At 42.9% G+C, this 16756-nt stretch overlaps 1 protein-coding gene across 6 annotated transcripts in view; it reads right to left on the bottom strand.

Annotated features, from left to right (window-relative positions):
• Positions 1-16756, bottom strand: part of TAF7L (TATA-box binding protein associated factor 7 like) — a 64048-nt gene that overhangs the window by 5299 nt on the left and 41993 nt on the right. For all 6 annotated transcript variants that reach the window (XM_033946667.1, XM_033946666.1, XM_033946665.1 and 3 more), the window contains exons 10-12: positions 10605-10799; positions 8747-8859; positions 3773-3832 (exon numbers count right to left, since the gene is read on the bottom strand). In XM_033946667.1, the coding sequence (XP_033802558.1) occupies positions 3773-3832; positions 8747-8859; positions 10605-10799 (368 nt within the window). The remainder of the gene's footprint in view (positions 1-3772; positions 3833-8746; positions 8860-10604; positions 10800-16756) is intronic.

Here is a 16756-nt window from a genome sequence, read left to right as displayed (position 1 = left end):
ATGTCCATTCTGTGATCATGAGAATCCTTAAGCATTACACCCCCCTAACTACAGAGGGCTGTACGAATAATAACCTATGACACAATGCCATCTACTTAAGCCTATCAAAAAAAAGTCTTCAAAGACTCCAGCTAATCCAGAATACTGCAGCCAAGTTGATCTTTAAAAAACACAAATCTGATCATGTCTCCCCACTCCTAGCCAAACTTCACTGGCTCCCAGTGATTTCCAGAATCCATTTCAAATGCTCCTGCTTGGCTTCTAAGATCATTCACGGCATCCTTCCTCCCTTAATCCCACTATCTTATAACTCCTCAAGTCCTGACTCTACCAGAACCGCCCAAAGGTATAAATTATCCTTCCCCTCTCTACACGGTATTCGCTATGCAGGCAAACTGGGAAAATCCCTTTTCTTCAGAATCACAGGTCTTTGGAAGGACCTTACTACCCCGCTGCGGAACCTGGGCTCCCTCAATTATTCCGCAAGCAACTGAAAACCTAAAATATAATTCTTTTCACTAAAATGTAATTCTATCCCCCCTTACTCTTCTCTTCTATATATAAGTTCATGTAAACCTTTTTTTTTCTTCTCTTCCTATATTTTAAGTTCTTGTAAACCGTGCCGAGCTCCACAACATCCGTGGAGATGATGCGGTATATAAACTTAAGGTTTAGTTTAGTTTAGTAGTTCTAAAAAACTGCTGAAAATCAGGTGCCAGCGGATAAAGCTTCAACATAGCTTTAGATGACAGCAAAAAAATTTCTGGAGAGTCCTACTGTGCTTGAACTAGCCCAAGAAGCTGCGGATGAGATGGAAAAAAGGAAGACAGCACCTTAGAGTGGTCCATGACCGAAGCCTGAGAAGTGGAAGGATGAGGATTCAATTTGAGCTCTTTGAGAATATCAACAATGAGAACAGAGACAGAACATGCTGAAAAAGCCTGCGTACCGCAGGGTCATTCCCAAAATCCAGACTCTCAGGGCGGCCAAGGCGACTAGTCCCAGCACTGGTATCAGCTGGATCCAAAACAGAAGCAGTAGCAGGAGACAGCATAGGCACAACATCTGAATGGCAACTGATGCAATCGAGATCCACCATTGCAGGACAAGCTGGTTCCTAAACAGGAAGCTCCGCCACTGGCGCAAATAGGCTAAGATGGTTCCAACGCGCCCGCTGGATGTGACGAATGAGCAGGGTCCTTAGAAAAGGCTTTCCAGAGAAGCCAAATAAATTCTGGTGAAAATTCACACCTTTAATCCATGGCAGGGAGCTGTTGAGACACACGTGCTCCACCACAAGAGTCCCCAAATTTAGAATGCAGGCATTTTGCGCCAGATGCCAGGAGAACCACTGGATATTTTTTACCGAAGCCACAGACCCAAGTTAGTTCCCCATCCCTTAAGTATGCAGAGGAGGCCAAATTCAAAGTTCATGTCCCCTCCCCCTGCGTGCTATGGTAAGCGGTACATGATCGCTGATCTGGTACCAATCTGGTGCAATCACTGCACACTTCTAGCAGATTAGGATTTAGGGAGTCCATCCCAAATGATTTTTGACAAATCGAGGGGTTTTGAGGCAGAAATAAAACTTTGAAAAAAAGATTGATAAAAATCTAAGATGGCCGCCGCCAGCAAATTTGTGCCAATAACAGCAAAAATAACAAAATTCCTAAAATAAAAAATAGTGATTTGGGGTCTGGGGAGGTGGAAGACCTGAACCCTACCCTCAGAAACTATGAAAAATGCAAATTAAAGCTCCTCACAAGACACCCCCCGAAGTTCCCAGTTCTGTAGTGCCTTTGCCTGTCAGCGTTTTTAAAAGTAGCTGAATGGAGAAAAAGGACTTTCTGCCTCAGAAACAGCACCAAATGCACAGAACTGAAGATCTTTAGACTGCCAGCCAGCCAGACACAGAGTATAACATCCGCCCCCCACAGATCCTCTGTGATGCGATCGGGGGCAGGAAAGGCAGTCAGCACCTTGAAACCCAGGTAGGTTTCCCTCCAGATGCACGCAGCCTGTGCTTGAAACCTGTGACAGGGTCACCGGCCAGCAGGCTCCCAAGGAATGGGACCCCGGGTACTCTAAGAAGGGTGGCACACAGCAGGCTGGCTCCACAGATCCACCAGAATTTCTTTGTGAAGCTGCAGTCCAGCACAACAGGACCACATCCTTTTCTCCAACAGAAGACCACTGGGGAGGAGTCTCAAGGCACTGAAGCCACTGAGAAATGAACTTGAAGTGAAAAAATAAGAAATAGAAGCAGAGCAACTATAAAAGACTTCTGCACAGGCTGCTTGCAGAAATTGTAACTGGATATGTTTACTGGTTCTCAAGTTAAGGGAGTTGAGCATGTGCTCAGAAAAGTTGGGGATTTCTACAACTTCCAGGCCTGCGGGTTAGGATTGAACACCTAGCGTATGGAATAATCAGAAATACTGTTTACTTGGTTTCAATACAGAGGGTTTGGCATTGATATTCCTCAGTAATGACATTGCTGGCCAGTTCTAATAGCTTATTTGGTTGCTTCTAGTGAATGACTTTTGGTTGCACAAATATGATCAATAAAGAAAAAATAGGTCCAATTTAAAGTTAAATGTCCAGATAATGACTGCCCAATTAGATACCATTATGTATTGATCCACATAAGGCTACCTGCTGTGGATGCAGTTATGCTGGAGAGGCACTGAGTAGTTTGTGCTGTTTACACTCGAGAACTTGTAGCAGTCAATCAGCTAGTGGCCTTGAATGGAGCAGGAGGGCAGGAAGATTGCTCCTGCTCCGTACACTGGCTGGCTACCAGAGACCTGAAAGGTACATGGGGTAGGTGGGAGGGATATGTGGTTGTCAATTTCGGCAGACACAGGAGGTAAAAGGGTTCCTCCTGTCCTGCCTACTGCAAGATTGCTGAGTCATCGAGGTTGGGGTGGGTGTGCGTGCACAGAGTATGTGTGTGCGTGCATAGGGGTTATTTGGATTTGGCTGGGATGGGAGACAGGGGATCTGTCATATCCCGGCCCACCGCTGGACCACCGGGTCCTGCGGCAGGACCGGTGGAGACCTGCAAGGCATCGGGAGGGATATGGTACAAGGCAATAAGGGAGTGAGGAGGACAGGCTGGCAGGGAGTAAGGGGGGCTGGGTGCAGAGCCTGGCAGGGCAAGGAGGGAAGGGGGCTAGGTGCAGAGTCTAGCAGGGAAGGGGGCTGGGTGCAGAGCCTAGTAGGGGAGGGAGGGGGCGCTGGGTGCAAATCCTGGCAGGGCACTTATATTCAAGTCAACAATATTTCCTCCATTTTGGGGGGAAAAATGGGGGTCTTGACTTATATTCAAATATATACGATATTTAAGGAAAGCATGGCAAAGCTACGCCACATTCATATGGTCCATTTCAGGTGGTTCCTGGAAGCTCAGACTTTTCTCCCAATGCAAAAGGCATCCTAAATGCCTTTTTATAGCTTCCCTGAGGATTCTCTGCTCCTGACTCCAGCACATTTTCCCATAAGATAAATTAAGAATTATCAATTTTCTTGTGTAACATTAAATACTGTGGAACTTTAAAGTTAGGTCTGATTCTTGTTTGCATAAAGAGAAATACCATATGAATCATTCTTAATGTTTTTCATCATCAGCTAACCAGCAGCATATATTCTTCTGCAGACTTGGCCAGACCTTCTGCTGAGAGCCTGATTGAGCACTGCTTCCAAAGTATGGATATAAAACTAAGCTCCTATGAGCAGAGTGTGTGAATCAGAAATGGGTGCCTTGACTTACCTGTTGCTTTTCTCTATCTTCCTGCTGTCTGAACTCATCCAGCACAGCTTGGAGACGAGTCTAGAAAACCCAAAAAAAGAACGTAGTAAGGCCTGACATGGCAAATATCATTTCTAGGCTATCAACATCACTAGCATATTTACATCAGAAACTAGCTGCAGTTTTGTACAGGGCTGTGGAGTCGGAGACAATTTTGGGTACCTGGAGTCGGAGTCGTGGGTACCAAAAACTGAGGAGTCGGAGTCAAAGGATTTATCAATCGACTCTACAGCCCTGGTTTTGTAGAACAGCAAAGAAAATAGACACTCTTACCTCAGCGTTACACTCGGAATCTTTAAACCACATTTGTTGGCATCAGCCTTTTTTTTTTTTTTTTTTTAATAATGTGGGTTTAAAAATTTTTTTTAAAGGTTTTCTAGATTTCTCACGGATTCAAGGGAGTTGGGGTCGTGAACTTCACAGGGATCTTAGCCATTGGAATATTCTGCGTGCCCTGCGGAAGGGTCCCTCGCTTGATAACGGGAGCACTGTATTGAGAGTGTTATGTTAGAGTAATATATTAGGGCCTACTATACTCAAGTACAATTGCATAAAATTGGGATCCCCTCTGCCTGAAATGTGGCTGGGATCCCAATACTTTTGCTCATTCCTTTTGGGATTGTTGGACTATACAAGCTTTTTGGCAGACTATGGTTCATTATTTCCGGGGCTTATTTTTGAGATCAACTGTGGGTACAGTGAAGCATTTGGTCCTTGACCTGCCTGGGGCTTTCCGTAGCCTTCCTAAGGGGGGTCCCCTATGATGTCATAAGGTGTGTCTATTTGCTCACAAATGCTTTTTGCAATCCTGGACTGTTTCCGAGCCTCCCTCTTTTTGTACCTGGAGAGCTTTGGTGCATAATTTATTGGGGGAAGGGGGAGGAGCACTTTGCTAAGTAAGCAAGAACAATTATGCAATATTGCTGTCCAGCGGAAGCTTGTCAGGTACTGGAAGATACAATTGGGTCGGCCATTGGACCTTTGGAAGGTGAGCCTAAGAGTTATGGTGCTAATAGAATATTTGCAGTCAAAAAAAGTGGAGACAGAGCAAAATGTATATTTCAATGTATTAGATATATTTTCTAGCGATGAAAACAAAAACTGTGGATACAGATGTTTTGGAGATAATTTATTAAACACTGACATATAAAACCATGAAAATTCAATTAAAAAAGTACAATGATAAAAAATACTGTGATAAAAATCCAACCGGACCCTACACGGTCCGTGTTTCGGCGAACACGCCTTCCTCAGGGGTCCAATGGTTTGCAACCTCACATATAAAGAATTGGACTGAAAACAGTCTATTGTCTTTAAACATATGAGCAAAGAACATCGCAGACAAGCGGTTGGATTTTTATCACAGTATTTTTTATCATTGTACTTTTTTAATTGAATTTTCATGGTTTTATATTTCAGTGTATAATAATAAATTATCTCCAGAACATCTGTATCCACAGTTTTTGTTTTCATCGGTGGATTGTTTTCACTGTGGATCATTGGGTCTCCCCATTTTTCTTTGTTGTGCATTATATTTTCTAGGCCACCAAATAAAACCTATATGCATTCACAGTTTGATATAATCTTTGCCTCAAACCCTATATTTATTATTATACTGTAAAACCTATTCCATATTGTCTTGATATGATAAATTTTACTTTATACAATGATGTAACTTACAAGATATATTAATTTGGTGTATTATTCTATTTGTTGTAGTTTGTTGGACTTTTGATGAATGTATTACTGCCAAAACATGGCATCTGCTATTATTAATAAACTAGTCTTTAAGCCCGTTACATTAACGGGTGCTAGAACATGTGTGTGTGTGTCTGTCTTTATTTCTCTCTCTCCTTAGCCGCTTTTTTTTCTTTCTGCCTTTCTTTTTCCTTGGCTGTCCATCACCACCCCTTGCCTGCTCCCCCTGTCCATTTTCCCTTCCTTTTACCTCCCCTGTGTCCACCACCACCCCTTCACTGCTCTCCTTATGCAGCAGCAGCCCTTCTCCCTTTGTTTTACCTCCCCCCTGTCCAGCAGCACCTCTTTCCTTCTCTCCCTGTCCAACATTAGTCCTCCGTTCCTTTTTCTTCACCCCCCCTGTCCATCAGCATCTCTTTTGTTCTCCCCCCTGTCCAACGAGTGCTAGAGTAGACGACGTTTTTTTTTTCCTTTCTCTCTCTGTGCTTGGATGCTGTCTGTCTGTCATTTCTCTCTGCCTTGCGCCCTGCCTGCCTGTATTTCTCCATTGCGCCATGCCTGCCTATCTCTCTGTGGCCCCCTTCTCTTCCCCCCCCAGCACACCCTTCCCCCAAAGCAGCCCCGTTTCCCAATGCCCCTGCCCCCTTTTGTGCCATGCCTGCCTGCTCCGTGGCCCCCCTTCTGTTTGCCCCCTATGATTGCTCTCTGGCCCAGCAAACCCCTCACCCCAAAGCAGCCCCCTTTCCCTCTCCCCTTGTTGAGCCATGCCTGCCTGCTCTGTGATCCCCTGCCCATGATTGCTGTGTGCCCCCAGCACACCTCTACCCCCAAAGCAGCCCCTTTCCCTCTACCCCTGCATGCCTGCCTGCTCCCTGTGCATCAGCATTTCCCTCCCCCTCACCTGTTCCTTCGTAGCAGCATGCAGATAAAATGGCTCCCTTAGTTCTTTGCTGGATTTTTTTTTAAAGTTTAAAGATGCCGATGCGGCTCCTCTCATGATCCCGCCTGCGTCGGAAGCCTTCTCCGACACAGGCCGGGATCGTGAGAGGAGGCACGGCGGCAGCTTTAAACTTTAAAAAAAAAATCCAGCAAAGAACTAAGGGAGCCATTTTCAAAGCCGCCGCCGCGGCTCCTCTCATGAGCTGCTCTTATATTATGTCAGAAGATGAGAGAGGAGCTGCGGCGGCGGCAGATTTCAAATCAGATACTGGCAATCACTCTTACTTGTAGTAAGATTAAGATTACGTAGATCTTTCATCAGCCGAAAATTTGCTTGCTTAGACCATTGTGTATTTCTTTTTTTTTTTTTTTAATTCTTTATTCATTTTTAAATCAAACAACAAGTGCACAAAAATATATCATAAATTGATTCCAATATAGCACTATAAAATCTAACACATAAAATCTAATAGACGATTAATGATAAAACCCTACCCGCCCACCCTTCATCAATTATTCTATATAAAATATATTATACTTATTATACTATTATTATAAACATAGTTATAAAAATTTCCTCCCCAAATCCTCCCTCACCCCTGAGTGTGCATATAATAAATCTAAAAAAGGAAGAAAAATGATCCCTATTCATTACAATACTTTTCCAATGGCCCCCAAATCTTTGCGACGTTATTATAATTCCCTTTTTGCCAGTTCAGAAGGTTGGAATTAAAATCTCAGCTGGGGAGAGTTTCCTTAATCAGATACTGGCAATCACTCTTACTTGTAGTAAGATTAAGATTAGATCTTTCACCAGCCGAAAATATGCTTGCTTAAATCATTGTGTATTTCTTAAATACCGTATTTTTCGCTCTATAAGATGCACTTTTTTCCCCAAAAAAATTGGTTGGAAATAAGGGTGCATCTTATAGAGCGAATACCCGCCCCCCCTCCCCGACCTTAATTCCTCCGGTGGTCCAGCGCAGGAGCTTTCAGCCTCCTGCCATTTCCTCCGGCTGACTCCCGTCTACAAGCTTACCCCTCAGCGCCACTCCACGCCGGCACAGAAGAAGAGTTGCTGAAGCACGTCTCTTCAGCTCCCTGTTTTCGGCACCAGCGGGGGAAGGCAGCATAAAAGCGCCACAGCAGACAAAAAGCTCCAGCAGCGCTATACAAAAGAAAGAAGGACCTCCGACGGTGCAGAGGTTAAATACTGCCACTGCCAATGTACATTTTTTCTTCACAGTGGCTGCTTGAAACACGAGGACTCCTGCCGACTGCAAGGTAGCACATCGGGACTGGGAAAAAGCCGGCGAAGCAGCAACATATCTCTTCAGCTCCTTCCCCTCAGGGCTCTTCCTCCGGCTGACTTCCTCCTGCCCTTTCCTCCAGCTGACTCCCGCAGCGTGGGACAAGGCAGGAAGAAGTGAAAAGCTCGCACCTGCCTTTTGCACCGCTTTGACTCTGACGCTGCTGCTCAGGAGTCAGCCAGAGAAAGCTCCTGCCCAACAGCGCTGGACTGCCTGTCTTGGTGGTGGGGGCCCTGCTTGCCTGCCACAGGCCTGCCTGCCTGTTACTAGACCTGCCTGCCCTGTCCTATGCCCTATCCTGCTCTGTGCCCTGTCCCAGCCTACCACTAGACCACCAGAGCGACTAGGTACAGAGTCTGGCAAGGAGTGTGGGGTTGGGTGCAGAGCCTGGCAGGAAGAATTTGGTTAAGAATGTTGTTTTTTTTGTTTTCCTTCTCTAAATCTAGGGTGCGTCTTATGGAGCAAAAAATATGGTACTTACTGTTCTTGCGTACAATCACTAGGTTATTTTTTAATTCTAAAAGACTGTCTCTTATTAATTAAAACTGTCTTTTTATATAGGCTTTTTCATGCGTTAAATGCAGCTTATAAAATCATCCCATGCATGGTGACAAATACACGCATACTTGTATGTGACAGGGGCATGGTCATGTTCAGGGGCAAATTTTAGGCAGAGTTCTGATTTACCCTGCACAATCTTTATAAATATATGTTACTGTGTGTTGTATATGTATATATATATGTACAAGTTCCAGGCTTCATTAGAGCTGCAACTGCTGCAGCTTCTGAGAGGTAATTTTAATAAGGCACCTACTTGGCTTTCCAACCTAGGCAACCTTTTATAAAATTACTCTTCACTTGCTTAGTTATTTCCGGTGCTGAACAAGAAATGACACCAGAAGCAAAGTCACAGCAAAAATGTTACTCTTCTGGCTTTATGGCTATAGGTGATCTGTTGAGGGGGTTCTAAGTAGCTGAAAATACTCACCTTCAGAGCCAGGTTTTCTACTTTCATGATGAGATCCTCCTGTCGCTTTCTCCTTTCCTGGGTCTCCTGCAGTTTCCTCTGCAGGTTCTCCACTTGCTTTTGGAATTCCAAAACTACAATGGACACATCAAAAGGTTCGGAGTTTAACAGTTTCACAAAGTGTTATCTTAACATTTCACATTTAATTTATTTTGCCCATGCTCCAGTAACTCAGAACTATACTTTTATCATGTCCCTTATTCTTGAGGTGCCCCAGGATCAGCATGTTTCCCCATCAGATTTATTTCTTCAAATCCTCTCGCTGCTATATATTCTTTATATCCTGTGTTTTATTCTTACTGTTAGGCGCTTTCCTTTCTTTCCTTACATCTGTGACTGATTTCATCTTATTCTGATGCTGAACAGTACCCCTATTTTAGATTTCTCCAAGATGTTGATATGATTTTCTGCTTCTTTCCTGCTGCTGCAGACTGAGGTTCCTCCATGTTGTGGCCATAGGTAAAGTTTTTTTGGGGGAGGGGAAAGCAATTCTACTCCCCCCCCCAAAAAAAATGCTTCAGTGCTGAATTTACTTGGCAAACAGATGCACCCCAAGTCCATCGTCCCCTGAACAGGCAACACAAAAAACAGCAACACCAAGAACAGCCCAGAGAATTCTTCCTCCACAGATAGTGTCATGCTATGAACCATATAGATTCCTATAAAAGCTGGAGATGTGTGAAGTTCACTTTCTCTTGCCAGCCCTATAATAGTAGGGGAGTGAGAAATCAAGGAATATTCAGACATATTGGGAATTAGGGAGGGCAGGAGAAAGAAGATGAAAGGAGCCTCTTCTGAGAGTGAAGGGACAGATGTGACCATGTGACTAAGGACAAATTATGAAGAGTGGGGAACTGGGAGGACCCAGGATATGAGGAAAGGTGGAAAGGGGAGGAGGTAGGAAAGGGATAGCAATTGAAAAGACATAAGGAGAGAAATAAAGGGGAAAACATGGAGGAAAACATGAGATGGTGAGTGAAGGAAGAAGAAAGCAAGGGCAAGTGAGAGGAAGAAAGAAGGTAAGGTGGAAGGGGAGAAGCAAAGAAAAGAGGTTGGAAGAAGTGGGAAATAGATGAGAGGTTAGGGTGTGATAGTAAAGGAAGAAAGGCGAAATGAGAAGAGATGAGGGGAAAGAGCTGGGAACCTGTGATAGAACAGAAAACAACAGTATATGAGGTGGGGGAAGATGTACGAGAAGACAAGGAGGGCAAGAAAGTGGGAATGGACAATGGAAAAGAACAGGCCCTTACAGATCCGCTAGCTGATTGAACTCCTGGCAGCCAATCAATTAGTGGCTTTGCATGGGTAGGAACGAAGGAAGGTGGCTCCTGCCACGATTCACTGTTGGACCACCAAGAATACTAAAGGTATGCGGGAGAGGCGGGAGGGAGGCAAATATTCTTACAATTTTCTGGGATAGGAGGGATCCCTCCTGTCCCAACCGCCAGGTCTCACGGCAGACTCGTCAGAGGTCTAAAACAGGTTCAGGAGGGGGAGGGCGGGTCAACACAGATTCAAATATAAACCAAGAGCCCATTTTTGGGCCATTTTCTTGGCCCCAAAATCTCAGTTTATATTAGAGTATATACAATATATGTGAAAGAGCAAAGTTGGTAGGCAGAGGGAAGGAAGAAGGAGCAAAAAAGTTTGAATCCTGTCAGTTCCCACCCCCAAAATTATCAAATCTTGGAGGGATGGACAGAGATAGTTAACTCTCCATGCCATTATGATCTGCCTATGTTTTGTCCCCCATTCCAAAGAAGCAAACAGGCTTGCAGCTGGGTTCAACTTCACTCCCCCCATATCAATCCCCCCATACCAATCTGATTTGTTCCCTCTTTCTCTTGCTGTAGTCCATCTGAATCACACAGCTTGTCCTGCAGCTGTCTGTCCACATCTTCTTCTGTATCCAAGATATTGAGATCTTCATCATCATGACGATCTCCTTCATCCTCATCATCCTCACTGCTGCTGCTGATGTCATTAAAGATTTCTCGCAATTCATCATGTTCAACTATTGTAGAAAAAATAAGTATTGCATCAGTACCAGCCTTTACTTGCTTTGTGTATTCTTTCATCATCATGAAGATTAAAGATATACCCTTGATGCCCCACCATTTAACACACAATATATGAAATATTTCCAATACCATACAGACAATCATGTGTATGAAAAAAAATTTTTCTTTAAAAAGATAGAAAATTCTCATATCATAGCCTTTTTTTTATTGCCCTAAAACATGAACTCTGGTATAGCTACTGTATGTTGGCTAACCATTAAGAACCCCCCTCCCCCGCCAATATTCAGACTAAAGGAGATTGCCGGCAATCTTACGTCGTCTGTGGAGACTCCGGGAATTCAATGCTGACGCGTGTCATTAAATTTCTGGTTTATTTTTGGCCGGCTGAGACATAGCTAGCTAGGTTAATATTCAGTGGCTATTTAGCTAAATCACAATGGCCAAAGATACAGCCAACCCTTTTAGGCTCTAGCTGGCTGGTGAACTTAGTTGGTGAGCCAAGAATATTGGTAGTGACAGTCTATGCCACACAACATAGCAATTTGGCCAGTGACCGCCTAAGTCGGATATTTAGCAGGAGATAGCCGTCTATCTCCTGCTGAATATGGTGGGATAGCCAGCTATGCGCTATTTAGCTGGCTGGGAACGGCTCCCAGTTGGCTAAATAGCACTGAATATCGGCCTCAGTGTTCAGTAATTTAATAAGAGATCTCAAAGGGGGAAGCATTTCCTGGAGGGCGCAGTGATAGGAGACCAGGGAGTTATCTGTGAGCTGTTTTGCCTTCTGTTCCCTCGGAGTGTCTCTCCCGATACTGCAGTGCCTATTGCTAACAGGCACTGAAACTGGACACCCACAACATCGGGTCCTGCAGCCCGGGAGATAAGAAGTGCCTCCTCCTGTGGCATATCGGGGAAGCATTTCCTGGAGGGCGCAGTGATAGGAGACCAGGGAGTTATCTGTGAGCTGTTTTGCCTTCTGTTCCCTCGGAGTGTCTCTCCCGATACTGCAGTGCCTATTGCTAACAGGCACTGAAACTGGACACCCACAACATCGGGTCCTGCAGCCCGGGAGATAAGAAGTGCCTCCTCCTGTGGCGCGGCCACAGACGCGCGGCCGGAGGGGCGTGCCCTGAGGGGCAGGTCATGCCCCTTACGAGCCCCTTGAGAGCCACTGGAGCCTCTGGAGTGTGAACAGCTTTAAGTTAAGTTGAATTTAATTACCTAACTGTGCTATATGCTTGTTCCCTGATTGATATGGGGAAGCACAAGGGGAAACTTCGGGTCTCAACACCAGTTAGTGTTGGACCTATGGATAAACATTTGTTGTTACCAGGTTCCATGAGGTCAGTAGATAAACCCGACTCATTTTCAGGAGCTTCCCTGAGTTCTCCAGAGCGTACCCTTCCCCTCCCTCCTGATCTTCCCAGGAACTTGGAACCTACAGGTTCGCAAGGGGCTTCTTTTGAAGCCTCCGACCTCCAACAAACTGCGGAGATTGTTTTTTCGCAGATGCCTCAAGTTTTTCCTGGAATAATTAATCAGTCAGAGGGGTTGGAAGAAAATCCAGAGGAAGTTACCTTAAAAGATTTGTGGACTTTGAATACGAGGATGGAGGTGATGTTAAGGAAAGTTACTAATCATGTTCAAGTTTTCTCCAATGAAGTTGTTGATAAATTGGGAAATGTAGATGCTAACATCGGGAATTTAGATCAACGTACGCTTTCTCTTGGAAAGCAGATAAAGAACTTACAGTCATCTATGGTGGCAGTAACAAAAGACTCCCTGAATATTCATTTTAAGTTGGAAATGAGTGAGAATCAGGTTAGATCAAGGAATCTGAGATTAGTTAATTTCCCAGTGACTCACTTGCTATCTCCTGAGATACTATTGAGAAAGTATCTCAAGGAGATATTAGGGGTCACTAATTCTGACACCATGATGTTCTCTAACTTCTTTTATATACCTCAAAAGAAAAAAGTTCCAGTAGAAGGGGGAATGGATCAATTGAGTACTGTAGAGGTAGATTTAACAAAATTTCTTGAAGATTCTCAAGATTTGATCCAAACCCGGGCTACTCTCTTGATTACCTGTGTTAATGAACTAGATAAAACTTTAATGTTGAAGCTATATTTCCAGAATAGAGAGGCAAAATTCTGTGGAGATAAGGTTTTAATGTTCCCTGATGTGGCAAGGGCTACTCAATATAGGAGGAAAGCTTTTTTGGCTTTACGTCCTAAAGTTCTTGAATTGGGTGCAACGTTTTTCCTTAAATTTCCCTGTAAATGTATTCTGCATCTTCAAGACAAAGATTATGTGTTTTGGGAACCTTCCCAATTAGAACTTTTTCTTAAAGGAAGGAAACAAGACTAATTACTAGCTTTCTTTAGTGGGGGGTTTATATAATAGCGTCCTAAGAGGTATATAGGTTTTTGAAGGGGGGTAAGTCTGTTCTTTTTTCTTCCTCTCTCCATACCTATTTTGTATTTCCTGTTAAGTTTATATGAATAATGAGATGTCTTCCTTCATTAGTGGGCTAGATGGATATGTGCCTAAGGGCGTAAAATTTGGTTTTTGGATAGTGTATAATTTCTTTATAATCCATATCTTATTATGTTTGAATGAATGTAATAATGTTGAAAATAATCAATTAAAAAAAAAAAGAGATCTCAATGTCTGAAAGTTCCAGTATCCTTTTTATGTTCCACTGCATTTGCGGAATACTTGCCACTCTCTCTCAGTTTTTGTTTCTTCAGTCTCCTCATGAGTGGCAGAACACCAAGTGGGGTTCACCTTCCTTCTCTCCAATCACAGACAAACCAGCAATCTGATGATTCACTAGAGGAATGATCAAATGCCCAACAACCCCAATCCTCTGGTTCATGTCAAAACAAACAAATCATAAAATGAAAACCATATCTATAGCTGCTAGTGTCCTCTAAAGAGCAAAGTAGTCTTAATTTCCTTCTGCTCAAAACCTACCAATTTAGACCCCCCCACTCTATTTTCCCATAGACCACAATAGGCAGTACTTACTCCCTGTCTGTGCTGGTGATAGTATGCTTCAGTTCTCACAGAAACTGGAAATGAAGAAGACACTGCCTCAGTCCTTCACGAGCTGGGATCTTTGGGCTGCCAGTCAGACTAAAGCCCGAGGCCTCAACCCCCAAGTATTCATACATGAGCTGGGGAAGGAATCCATGCAGCCAGTATGTTAAGCCTTGCTGGACTAATACCAGGGCCAAACAGCCTGCGTTCAAGTACCTGATGAATCAGGATACGAGTTAGCTTCAAGGGGCATGGACCCCAAGCTCCAGTTGCAGACCTCTTTCACAGAGTCTGCATCTTCTCCCAGGCAGAGCTGCTCTAGGGTCACAGGGGACCTCTCCAGCACCACAAAACCTCAAATTCAGAGAACAAACCTGAAAAATAATAAAAGGATATTGTTCTGTCCCTGGCAGCCCTGCACTAGTTTTATGACTCAGCTCTAAGTTGTGTTTAGTGCTATTCTCATTTACGAACCTTAATGCTAGTCACTTCCTGTTATGGTATGTAAGCCAAGCATTGTGGGTAATATAGTCTTCATACTCACTGCAGCCACTCTTGCTTTTACATAAAGCTCTACTTCTAGTGGTCTTTTCTCTCAGCTAAACCTGAATCCTTTGTCTTACTTCTGTGCCTCTTGCTCTCCTTTACTTCCTGTGCCTCAATGAGTCAGTTAAGGTGTGACCTTTCCTTGCCTCCTCTGGCCAAGCTCTGTTCCCATTGGTCTCACTTGTACTCTCCCCCTGCCATGTGGGTGGCTTTCCGAACCCTTTCTTCAGAGCTCTCTCTCTTTTCTCCTGCCTCCATCAGCTGCACATGACTAGTCTCACTGAACAGAGGAGTCTTTTCACCTTGAGCCATCCATCAACATGCCTGTATGATCTTTCATCTAGCCTCTGGAATCATTTCATTTTACTAACTATTCTTCAAAGTCCGATGCAAACTTCTGCCTTTCCAATCTTCTACTTTACTTACTGAATCTAAGAAAGCCTGTGCCGGGACCACAATCCCCTGAGAAAATCTACCAAATGTGAATACATTTACTTACTGTTCAATAAAGAATATTTCATAAAATTTCTAAGGACTTTCTGCTTGTGCACTGAGGCTAAGGTTTAACTCCATTTTTTAAAAAAAATATTCTTTATTCATTTTTGAAACTTCAATTGTGCACAACAAATGATGTTCGGATCTGAGAATGGTGGCAGTTGACCGTTTAATGCAGCTGATGCACCGAGATGATAGTGGCGGTTGTCTGGCTGTTGCAGAGGTCATCTGATCCAAATGTCATGCCTGCATTTTAGCATTGCATTGACTCTGATCCAAAGACTAGCCTGCATTTTGGCACTCATTACTACTTCCTAGGAAACCTCATGGCTGAAATATTGTGTTGGCTAGGCTGCATACGTCAGGGCTTAAGGAGCATACGAGCTTTCGCTCCTTGGCATATCGTCTTTATGAACTTCTAACATCAGATCCTATTGTCTGACTGGAATTTACTTTATTTCTTTTTTTTTTTTTTAATTTATTGTTTTCTCAGGTACTTTAGCTAGATTGTGAGCCTTCGGGACAGCTAGGGAAATCCAAAGTACCATTTTTATTTATTTTATTTTAATGTATCTGTAATCTATCTTCATTGTAAACCGCTTTGAACCTCACGGTATAGCGGTATATAAGAAATAAAATCAAAAAGAAATAAAAAAAATCAATCATTTACATACATTATTATCATTACAGCACAATATACTTAATAAAAGAAAGATAAGACTTATTTTCTCCCTTCCCCTTCCAATTTAAAAACATCTCATAAAAATACTTATAATCAACCCTTCTTTACTTCTTAACAAATGCCAAAACATACCCCCCACCTCAGATGTGCACATTTTCCACAATTATACAATTAGATTAATCTTTACAATATTTAGTTAATGGTTCCCACACTTCCATAAATTTTTTATAATAACCCTTCTGAATGGCCATAAACTTTTCCATTTTGAAGATATAACATAGGGATTCCCACCATAATGTATAACTTAATCTAGCCCAATTTTTCCAATTCTTTAAAATTAGCTGCATGGCAACTCCCGTCATTATAAACAAAAAGTTTATTATTTTTTGCTGAAATTTGACTTTTTGCCCTCATAGATGTTCCAAATAAAATGGTATACGATAATGCAACTGGATTTTCTAATAAATTATTAACCTGATCACAAATTGATCTCTAAAATTTTAGTATCAGAGGGCAATAGTATAATAAATGATCTAACTTCCAGATGACAATGCCAACATCTATTAGATTTAGAACTATCTACTATATGCAAATGAACTGGGGGTCCAATACACTCTATGTAATTAAAAAAAAAACATGTTTGTCTTATATTACATTACATTACATAAGTGATTTCTATTCCGCCTGTACCTTGCGGTTCTAAGCGGATTACATTTGAAGATAGCTGGACATTTCCAGGAGATTACATTACATTGAACAAAGCTGGTTTTAGGTTACATATTGAAATTACATTACATTGAACACAGCTGGTTTTTAGGTTGCGTATAGATGCAGACATTGTACATCTTAACCTCCAAGTCCAAATACGTGGCCATTGAGATGCAGTAATTTGGTTTCTTATTAAAAAATACAGATATTAATTTATACCACTGAGTGGCCTGGTGTTTAATGTAGTCATGTTTGCCAAGAGAGCTCCTAACTGAGGCAGCTACTACAGAGGAACATAACAGATATCAGAGCAGATCAGAAGTCAACCTTCTCAACTCGCTTGCAAAAGATAAAACTGAAGGGGGCACTACAGTCACTGGAGAAGGAGGCAGAGCTGAAGAATGTAAATTTTATCCTTCTGCAATACAATTTGCGATTATGAGGAAATCACCTAAAGTCAGGACTCCTAGACAC

Source organism: Geotrypetes seraphini, chromosome 5 (genome assembly GCF_902459505.1).
Source record: "Geotrypetes seraphini chromosome 5, aGeoSer1.1, whole genome shotgun sequence".
Classification (NCBI taxonomy): domain Eukaryota; kingdom Metazoa; phylum Chordata; class Amphibia; order Gymnophiona; family Dermophiidae; genus Geotrypetes; species Geotrypetes seraphini.
The sequence above is the reverse complement of the archived record's forward strand: the minus strand, read 5'-3'. Positions and strand labels throughout refer to the sequence as shown.